General features: G+C 37.2%; 1 protein-coding gene across 1 annotated transcript; it reads left to right on the top strand.

Annotated features, from left to right (window-relative positions):
• Positions 1-706: 706 nt before the first annotated feature.
• On the top strand, positions 707-10,454 carry LOC115231739 (inositol phosphoceramide mannosyltransferase 2). The gene is made up of 2 exons (XM_029801698.2): positions 707-864; positions 8,528-10,454. The coding sequence occupies exons 1-2, from the start codon at positions 774-776 to the stop codon at positions 9,586-9,588; spliced, it is 1,152 nt and encodes a 383-aa protein (XP_029657558.1). The 5' UTR covers positions 707-773; the 3' UTR covers positions 9,589-10,454.
• Positions 10,455-11,139: the final 685 nt, after the last annotated feature.

The following is an 11,139-nucleotide window of genomic DNA, read 5'->3' on the forward strand; positions in this document are numbered from 1 at the left end:
TGAGGAAAAAAAGTTGATTCGTGTGAATTTTCCGAATGTTTTCACCCAATTGGAATCTACACCATTTGAAGGGTATTTGCAGAAAGTTTCTTTGAAAAATATCCATTTTTCTGGAAGTTATAAGGTAAAGAATTCAGGCGGGGCCGGGCACACATGTGAAGGTATGCTCAAGTTACCAAATCTTTCTGTTGTACGTATTAATGTGTGTGTGTGTGTGTGTGTGTGTGTGTGTGTGTGTGTGTAAAGATAATAGTCATTCAACATATTTTTAATTCAAGGGTCATGCTGCCAATATATAGTTTCGTTTCTCTATGTTAAATTTCCAGTAGCATCGATAAAATATCTACTAGGTAAGTATTAAAATCTAAGTTGGCTGTACACTTATTCCGCAGTATGCTACTTTCCTAAGTTCAACACCAACACATAAAATAAGTAATTGAAGTCGATTACAACAAATTCTATATCCCTGTTCCACTTCATTTTTGGAACTTGTATCTTCAAAGGCTCTCATTCTCCGACTAATAAACAAACTTCGGCCGTCAAAAATGATTCTCCATTCTTACTAACATAAAAGTTTGTGTGTCTGTGTGTTTGCTGGTTTTTTAATTTTATAATCATCCACTAAGTATCAGGATCAGAACTGTTCGTATGAGTCTCGTCTTAAAGCAGACGTAGTACATGTACAATATATATAAGGTAAAAAATAAAAAGTGGTAATAATTTACAAAAGGATTGTTTTTAATGTTTCACCGCTCGAAGGGAGAGAACAGCTTATGTCTCTCATAGAATTGGGTCAGATGAAGTATTTCGAGCCGTCACGAAGAATCCGCAAAAATTCTGACAGGTCAGAAAGCTACGAAATAGGTGAGGCTTGGTATTATATTTTGTATCTGCTAATGGCTTTTTGTTTTTCTCTTTGTGTTCTGTTTACGCCTATATTGGGATTTTAATCTGACCAATTGTTTCACTTTTTTTTTGAGGTCGCTTGAAACAAGTAATTATATCAAATGTGATTTATATTATGTAAAGTAATCGATACATGTATATTTAGTAAAAGATTAGCTTTATTATTATTATTATTATTTTATTCAAGTATTTTTTTGTCTGCCTTTCGCAATCTCGAACTGGCAGTAATAATATAAGTACGTGTTATCAATATTTCTTTCTGGCTCTCCCTACATGGCCTCCGGTAGCTAGCTAGTGTTCTTTAGCTCCAAGTTAATCCCTATAGAGCTGATCTACGATCAAAGGCATTCTAGCCATGACCATCCTGTGTCTTTAAGGATATACATGTCCACATTACCTGCCTTTATATAATGTTATGATGTGATTTGAGAAAGATTTTAGCTGCTATTTCTAATAAATCGAGTGATCGTGCAGAGTTTCTCGTCTTGGTTTACGCCGCCTCTCTCTTGCTCGCTACACACACTCAAATGAAGTAGAACGTTTCATTAAGTTCCTCTACATGGTCTTTCGACCTGTTATGAATAGTCGCAGAATCTCTCTTAAATCACAACCTACCGTCTTAAATATCAGATAAGATAATGCTGCCGTACAATATCTTTCAAACTATGGCTTTGCCATGCATGTTACGGAAGTGATACCTTGGGCTGAACAACATTTAACAATCCGATTTACAGTCTGTGGGTTTACGTGCGTTAGGTGAGCGTGCCACAATCACCGCGGATGGTTAAATTTGTCTAACGGTGTATGAACTGAGAAAGAAATATTTTATGTCCGTTTGAAATCCTATTAGGTTTAGCACAGTATCACGACGACCTATAACAAAATGAACACCATATGCCAAGCCAGCATGGGTGCGACTACATATTCGCTCGACCTTCCTGAAGTAGTAGGCTAAAATGTTTTAAATCATACTTTACAGTCTTAGAAAAAGGTAGAAAAGGATTTTTTGGATGATGTGACCCCATTGTGCTCTGCGTATAGCAAAAAGACAGGATGGTCACCGCTGATTTGCCTTTATTTATCGTCTACTCAGAGCTAGCTTGGAGTTAACCATTCGCCGAAGAAATCTCTATCTCTCCAAACAGCGCAGGGGATACTAAAGCTAATATATGTGTGTGTGGTATAACACCAGAATGGCCCCCTGTCAACGTTATTTCCTCATAACTTTCTTAATACTTATGTTTTAATGGAATTTTCCGGGATTACGATTATGTCGGGAAAAGAATTTACCTATTTTTTTCCCTTTTTAGGAAGAGTGGCTAATCATTTTTCCTCTCCAATATGACTTTAGCACTTTTCATTTTTAATTTTTATTATTCAGAACATCGACACTACGTCGTCTACTCGAAAATATTTTAAAACGTTTTATTTACAAAAAAAAAAAAAAAAAAAAAGCGTTTTAGCCCGCTACCTGTCCTAAGCATTTTCATAAGTTTGTCTTAAACGTCCATGTTTGTTTTCAGTCTTTAGAATTAGTCCTTGTTTTATATGTTCTGAGTAATATAAAGCCTTCCTCTCATAAGTTCCAAGTAACTCTAGTGGTTGAAAAAATTGGAAATATGTATCACCTAGAAAATATGTCCTGTACATCATGTGTGATGAATAAATAAATAATTCTCCCTCTTTGTTTCTCTCCTTTCTCTCTCACTTTCCCACTCTCTTACTCTTCCTTTCTCTCGGACTCTCCCTCGCTTTTTCTTACTATCTATCTTTCTCTATCTATATCTCTCCCATTTATAAAGAACAAAAGATCTTGAGTACGTTGAGAAAGAAAATATTTTGAAAGATCAATCATAAATATCAGGCAGTGACAACGGAAAGGTCTGCTTCAAGGTGGACAGCAAAACAAAACACTAATATTGTAAACCAAAGTTTGAAGGGATAGAATCTCAGGATAGTAGACTCACCATGGCTGGCATTCAAAACTTCTTAACAACAGACAGCAACATACTGGCAGTTTAACGACTGGTGCAAAATTTTGAACTTGATGTAAGAGAAAATTCCTAAACACCAAGTTTTGAAGTGATTCTTTCTCATGACAGGCATTCAAAACTTCTTCGTGACGGATGGCAACACATTGACGATTTAAAGGCTGGCACAAATTTTTTAGCTTGATGTAACACAGAATTCCTAAATGCACCCTCCTGTAAACTTTAAACCCACAAGGTTATGGTCTTTGGCTTGCCGGGTCTTCTCATGCACAGCATATTTCCAAGTTTTGGTCAATAGTCATTTCCTTGGTGAGGCCTAAAGTTCGAAGGTCATGCTTCACCACTTCATCCCAGGTCTACCTCTTTCACAGGTTCCCTCAACCGCTAAGATGTGGCACTTTTTCACACAGCTATCCTCATCCATTCTCGCCACATGACCATACCAGCGCAGTCATCTCTCTTGTACACTACATCTGATGCTTCTTAGGTCCAACTTTTCTCTCAAGGTACTTACACTCTGTCAAGTATGCACACTGACATTACACATCCAACAGAGCATACTGCCTTCATTCCTTGCGAGCTTACGCATGTCCTCAGCAGTCACAGCCCATATTTCACTGCCATGTAGCATGGCTGTTCGTACATATGCGTCATACAGTCTACCTTTTACTCTGAGCAAGAGGCCCTTTGTTACCAGCAGAGGTAAGAGCTCTCTGAACTTTGCCCAAGCTATTCTTATTCTAGCAGCTACACTTTCAATGCACCCTCCCCCGCTACTGACTTGGTCACCTAGGTAACGGAAGCTATCAACTACTTCTAGTTTTTCTCCCTGGAATGTGGCGGAAGTTGTTCTCTATGCATTTTTTGTGTTTATTGCTCCCTAGCATCTGCCACATACAAAAACTATCTTCCCAGTTAGCCTTCCTTTGATATTTCTGCACCTCTTATGTGTCCATAGCTTACACTGGGTACATCTTATAGAGTTTCTACCTACACCTCTACTACAGATCGAGCAGGGCCATCTACCTGAAGGGATTTGTGGTTTGCCTGCCTTCCTACTTATTAGGACCTTGGTTTTAGCTAGGTTGACTCTTAGGCCCTTTGACTCTAATCCTTGTTTCCACACTTGAAACTTCTTCTCTAGTTCTGATAGTGACTCAGCAATTAGAGCAAGGTCATCAGCATAGAGGAGCTCCCAGGGGCATCCTGTCTTGAATTCCTTCGTTATTACCTGGAGGACTATGATAAATAGGAGTGGGCTGAGGACTGAACCTTGGTGGACCCCTACCTCTACCCTAAATTCTTCAGTGTACTCGTTGCCAACCCTCACCTTACTTGCACGGCTCTCACTAACCATTCATCTATCCCTAGTTTCTTCATTGACCGCCAGATAAGGGATCAGGGGACCCTGTCAAAGGCTTTCTCCATGTCAACGAAAGCCAGGTACAGGGGCTTATCTTTGGTTAGGTATTTCTCCTGCAGCTGTCTTACCAGAAATATAGCATCAGTGGTGCTTTTCCCTGGCACGAAACCAAACTGTATCTCATCCAAACTGACTCTCTCCCTAATTAGTTGGGCTACGACCCTCTCCATGACCTTCATTACCTAATCCAACAGCTTGATACATTTGTAATTATTTGTATCTAAATCGTCACCTTTACTTTTGTAGCAGTTGACTATTATGCTGCTACACCAGTCATTGGGTATGATTCCTTCGTGTATCACCTGGTTAACTATACAGGTGACTAGGCTATAGCCGACACTGCCAGATATTTTGAGCATCTCTGCAGCAATTCCTGATGGGCCTGGGCTTTCCTTGTCTTCATACTTTTAATTGCTTTATCTCCATCCAACCCGTGCTAGCATGGAAAACGGACGTTAAACGATGATAATGATGATGATATATATATATAGTATATTTTATAGGAATTTAAAAGTTATAGCCTGTCATTGAGTGACCAATTGGTTTCATACCTATAAAGCACTTAGCAGTAAAAGTGATTTGTCAGATTCAAATGGCTGAAGGTACATGACCTCTCTAGGAGCCGGAAGAAGAAATATTTAATGGTCAGTTGATTTTGTAAACAAAAAATAATTGTCCATGCTATGGGTGAAACATATATATATATGTACAAGTTCAGGCTATTGAACGTAGAGAATGAATGGGAGGGAGTCTCCCTTGGTCCTTGGTCCATCATTGCTGAGATGCTCAAAATATCTGGTAGAGTAGGATACAGTCAAGTCACCTGTGTAGTTAATCAGGTTATTCAGGAGTGTGTAATCGTCTGTGACTGGTGTAGCAGCATCATAGTTAGCTGCTACAAGGTTAATGGATGTTCCTTAGAAATAATTATAGGGGCATCAAATTGCTGGACCAGGTGATGACTAAACCCAATTAATTAGGAACAGAATTAGACTAGATGAAACGCAATCTGGCTTTGTGCCAGGGAGAAGTATTACTGATGCTATTTTCATAGTCAAGCAACTGCAAGAGAAGTATTTAGCCAAGAATAAGCCATTGTACTTGACATTTGTTGATCTGGAGAAAACCTTTGACAGAGTATCTCGCTCAGTGATATGGTGGTCTCTGAGGAAGCTGGGGGTAGACAAATGATTTGTGAAAGCAGTACAGGGATGCTGTTGGTAAGGTAAGAATTAACCACGAATACAGTGGTGAATTTAGTATATAGGTAGGTGTTCATCAATGCTCAGTCCTCACCCCATTCATCATCAATTATAACAGGGGAATTTAAGATCAAAAGCCCATGGGAATTATTATATGCTGATATGTAAATTTGAAGTCATAGCAGAATCTGTAATGGAACTAGAAAAGAAACACCAGGTTAGGAAGCAAAACCTGGAATTAAAGGGCCTTAAAGTTAACTTAGCAAAGGCCATGATCCTAGTAAGCAAAAAATCAGACAGGACCTTACCCATTTCAGGTAAATGACCCTGCTTGATATGTAGGAAAAGTGTAAGCAGGAATTCTATTCGGTGAACCCAGTGCAAGCTATGGACACACAAGAGGTGCAGTAGACTAATAGGAAAGTTAACAAAGAAAGTATTGTTTGTATGTGGAAGATGTACAGGAGCCATAAAGTCAACAGTTACATGAGAAATTGACTTTCTCAAATGCCTCAGACTCTCTAGAAGTAGGGAATAACTTCTGCTACCTTTAGACCAAATTAGCAGTAAAATAGGATGAACTGAAAGTGTAATTGCTAGGATAGGAATAGGATGGAGACAGTTCAGAGAACTTTTACCTCTGTTGGCAACCAAAGGTCTCTCTCTCTCTCTCAGTGAAAAGAAGAATATATGATACATGTATACAAACAGCAATGCTACATGATAGTGAAATATGGGCCCTGAATGTAGAGGACATGCAAAAGCTAGAGAGGAATGAAGCTTGTATACTCTGCTGGATGTGCAGTGTCAGTGTACATGAGCAACAGGGCACTAGTATATTGAAAGAAAAATTAGGCATAAGAGGAATTAGTTGCAGTGCGCAAGAGAGAAGACTGCACTGATGTGGTGATGTGATGCATATAGATGTGGACTGTTGCATAAAGAAGTGTCAATCACTTAAAATGGATGGAACTTGTGGAAGAGGGAGACCCAGGAAGACCTGGGATTAAGTATTGAAGACTGATCTCAAGACATTGTGCTTTGCAAAGTAGATGACAAAGAACCAAGATATTTGGCACCTTGTTGTATTCAAGAGGACTTGTCCACCACAGCAGAATTGATATCCTAAAATGACCATAGTAATGCTTGTCTATTAGGGTCTCTGCCCCCCCCCTTTCATCCTCTCTACTCTGTCAACCATCTCTCCCCATATTACATCCCTTAACACCAACCACTTTCTCTATCACCTGAGAGTAGAATAGGCACATACTACATCCCATGGCTTTCTCAATTAACTTTTTCCCCTACCTCAAGCCACTTCCATTTCCGCTTGTCTTCCCCTGCCTACTGCCTCCACCAATCACCTCCTTTGTTATCACCCTCAATGCCCCCATATATCTACTGTAACCCCTGCCCCCACACCTCGCCTATATTTGTCACCATCATTTGCTAATTACCTCATCCTGTCCACTCACCCACCTCTATATCATCACACTTCTCACTATCCCCAATGTTCCTCAATAGCATGTACTGTCACATCTTTGCCATCATCTTTCTCTCACTATCACTCTGTATCTTACTTTCTAACTCACTCTTCTTTCCTTTTCAACCAGGGTATCCATGTGTCTACTCTACAGCAAGATACCTATATCTGTTGCTCTATATCTTAACCCTTATTGTTCAGATTAATCTGTCAAATGTATTGCTTATTTGTTCACATTATTTTGAATTATTCAGGTTCAAGAGTGGTGTCCACAATGTTTGCTTGTGACTTTGTTAATTTTCTACATATGTAATTGAAATTTTGACCAGTTGGTGCTTGTGCAAATTTTTTCCACTTTATAGAAATCAATATTTTCTCTGTTGACATCCGCCTCAGTTAATTTTGCTTTTCTCCCTGTTCTGTGGTTTCTGGAAGAAAAGCCCTCATGTAACTGAGATGCAATGTCAACCTGAAATTTCAAATGGTCTAGTCCTTTGGTGGCGGAAGTACCTTGTGGCTTTTTACATAATTTTTGAATTAACTATAGTTAGACATAATGCTGGAAATATATGGATCACCATACCTTATATCAGGACTCCAGTAGTTCCTCAGTCGAAGAAGCTGCTTCATACCAAACATAATGTTCAAGGTAAAATAAAGCTCGCATTTCTGCAGTATCAGTTGCTGCCATAGTGGATTAGGTTTTCCACAAATAGAAATTATGTGTTGAGCATTTGTTTTCTCCACAACAGTTTCACAAAAACTTTTTGATAAAAATAAAGATGATAGTCCAATGGTTGAGCATTGGGAGGTTAGACTGTGTTGTGGACTAGTCTTTTCTGTGAAATCAGGAATTGTGGTTGATGTAGTAATCTTTAACCATGTTGCCATAATGATTCCAATATCATTTTCATCACTCTCATTATCAAAATCTTCCATGTCCAACGAAGATTCATAAATATCAATATCAGATTTGTCTGAAGACAAATCACTGATGTTTTCGTTTTATATTTTGTACATCATCAAGAGTAAAATCTTCAAAGTTGGAATTGCCACTTACTGACACCAAATTATTAAAAATAGTTTACACTTCTCTTCAAATGTTGAAAAAACCAAGTAGTCACAAAAATTTCACAGTATTTTTATTTGAATAAAGGCAGAAAGGGCTTTATTTCACATTATCTCAAAGCAACGAGAATTCAATAACATGATTTGTTTTTTTAGCAGTTTCATAGAGGAATCAGATACAGCCAGATTAAAAGGTACTAGTGATGGTGTCATGCAAAAAGCACTGGTCATGGTGCTACATAAAAAGCACAAGTGTTGTTGCCACATAAAAAGCACTGGTGCAACTTACTGCCAATATCCTGGTAAATTAAGACAACATAAAATAAAGTATCTTACTCTGAGAAATTATTTACTGCAAATATGAAATGCTGTTGTTCTTATTTTATAATTTAAAATTTACATAATAAATTACATTTTATTATATTCAAAATTTTTCTTTTCTATATTTCTGCAGATCTGCCACGCCTGGATACTAATCGGAATTCCATCATGCAAGGGATACCAAAATTACCTCTCAAAACCCTTTCCTTAGGGTCTTTTTTTATATTCATTCTCCACTGGTTGGTAAAATTTGAGCAGGTGCGTGAACATGGCAGTTTCTATGATTTAAATATCGCTGTAGAAAAGGACTTCCAACCTTACGGAATGAAAGAACCAGAATTGTTCCCTGTTACAGGAGTAAGAAGAATTCCAAAAATTATCCATCAGACATGGAAGGACAAAATGGTACCTCGGAAACTGACATCTTGGGTGAAATCATGGGTTAAAAATCATCCTGATTGGGAATATTGGTTATGGACAGATGCCAGTGCTCGAGAAATGTTGGCTGATAAATATCCTTGGTTCCTGTCAACATTTGATAATTATCCTGAAAATATTCGACGGGCTGACGCTCTGCGATATTTTGTACTTTATGAATTTGGAGGTGTTTATGCCGATATGGATATGGAAAGTTTCAAATCTGTTGACCCATTATCCTTGAAATATTCCTGTTTTCTTGGACAAGAACCATATGAACATCCTGTTTTGGATTCTAATTTTGAACATATTGTAATCAATGCCATCATGGGTTGCCGTAAAAATCACCCTTTTATGAAAAAGGTAATGGAAAGTTTGCCAGATTTTTCACACATGTGGAATGTCCTCGACAGCACAGGTCCACATTTTTTAACTCTCCACTACCGTCAATACCAGAAAAATAATATACCCCCTGATGTCGATGATGGGGTTTATTTAGCACCAGCTGAATATTTCTTTCCAACAATTGATCCTGTAAAATTTTTCTGGATGCGGACTCAATGCGCTAAGTTTGACAAACTCACCAAAATTCAACAGAAGGCATGCAAAAGCCTTAAAGTAAAAGGCGTCAAGCGGACAATACCTTCAATATCTTTTGCTACACATCATTGGATTCATACTTACCTAGATCTGAGCATCACATTGAAGGGACCCGTTGAAATTCACACTGTCGTTCCACACGTGAAAATATATAAAAGTAGTAAAACTTTGAGTTAGTGGGTGATAGTTTCCAAATAATAAATTGTTCTACATTAAAATTGTTCATAAATGATCAAAAATGTTGTTCATGCAAGAACCATGATTAAATGGATGTTGGTGTGGGAATAATTGATGGCAGTGAATGTGACTCGATGCTTCATTTGACTCTTGGATATTTCTTTTCTTATTTTTTTTTATACTTCTGAGGAAAAAAAATTATATTTTTATTTTATTACAATTTGTCTATCACTTAAAAAAATATATTCATATATTTTTTTTAACGAAACTTATCTTTAAAAAAAAAGCAACAACAAAAATTAACAAACCATGATGTGTGATAAATATTGGGAGAATGTCATTGGTTCAGTAGGCCTTTGTAATAATCATTTCTGTTCTATGTCATTTAAACATTAAAACAAAAATTGATCAAGAATTGGAATTCCACCTTAAAAAATGGAATTTGTCTATCAAGCTGGAATTATTAGTTTCCATGGAGAGAAGCTATGGCTGTACTCTTAAAAATTTGAGGTTCATAACTATTAAAAGACATGATTGAATGTGTGAAACTCATTAAGAAAAAAGTAAAACTAATAGAGACATTCAATAAATATCTGGGTCTTCTCGTGTTAGCCTCTTTATTGGAAATAAAGTTTCAAATTGATGGATTTTTCACTATAAAGTTCTTAGCAGATCATTTCTAGCTTGGTTGACACCTAAAATGAGCAGGAATATGGCAGATCTTGAGCAAACAAAAGACAGATCTTGAACATTGTAAAGCAGAGAATTTGCTGAATTGTTGAAGCATTGAAAACAGTATCTTTCCAGCTCTAAAGTCAACTTTGACTTTCATCCTTTCGAGGTCAATAAAAAATACTTGTCTTATACCAGGGTTGATTATTCTCTCTTTTTTCCTCTCCTTTCATTCTTCAACAAATCAGCTGTGGTCAGATATGGAGAAGCATGGGTTCTGCCAGATCTGTAAGCACTCAAGATGTGCAGTTTTACAACAGCAACCCTTTAACTTTATCAGAATTTGAAGGCCTGAAATTTGCATTCTATCATAAAATGCATCATGGACAATGATTAACCCTTTAGCATCCAGTTTTCTCTGTCAAATGTAATATTTATTCACTGTGTTTTGAAGTAATCATACATTACTTCAAAGTTTTGAGATTTTGATGTGATCGCTTATTTTTAGAATAACATTGTAGTGTCGATGTGAGAGGCAGGATACTGCTGATTTGAACATAAAACAGGCAGGATATTTTGGTCGGATGTTGCCAGTTTAAATCCTAAAGAATTACATATAACACTCACACTTAAGCACTGACCAGTTCCAGTCAGAGATGTCAGCAGTAAACATAAGTACTATGAGAAGACTTTGTCTTTGTGTTGTATATATGAGATGTGTTAAAATATGCTTAACTAGATTGTCCCCTTAACCCTTGAAATACACTGTCTTTGTTTCAATTAATTTTGAAAATTATGAAGTATTTACTAAAGTCATTTTGTCATTGTTGAACTAGTATTTAGGATATAAGTTAACTTGAAATTTTGATGGAACGTTTT

Source organism: Octopus sinensis, linkage group LG2 (genome assembly GCF_006345805.1).
Source record: "Octopus sinensis linkage group LG2, ASM634580v1, whole genome shotgun sequence".
In the NCBI taxonomy this organism is placed as follows: Eukaryota; Metazoa; Mollusca; class Cephalopoda; order Octopoda; family Octopodidae; genus Octopus; species Octopus sinensis.

What these genes read in the sequence shown, in the direction of transcription:
- LOC115231739 (XM_029801698.2), top strand. Translation starts at nt 774, where the DNA reads ATGTCTCTCATAGAATTGGGTCAGATGAAGTATTTCGAGCCGTCACGA. An exon ending in GTCAGAAAGCTACGAAATAG is followed by an intron (nt 865 to 8,527) that starts GTGAGGCTTGGT and finishes ATATTTCTGCAG; the next exon opens with ATCTGCCACGCCTGGATACT.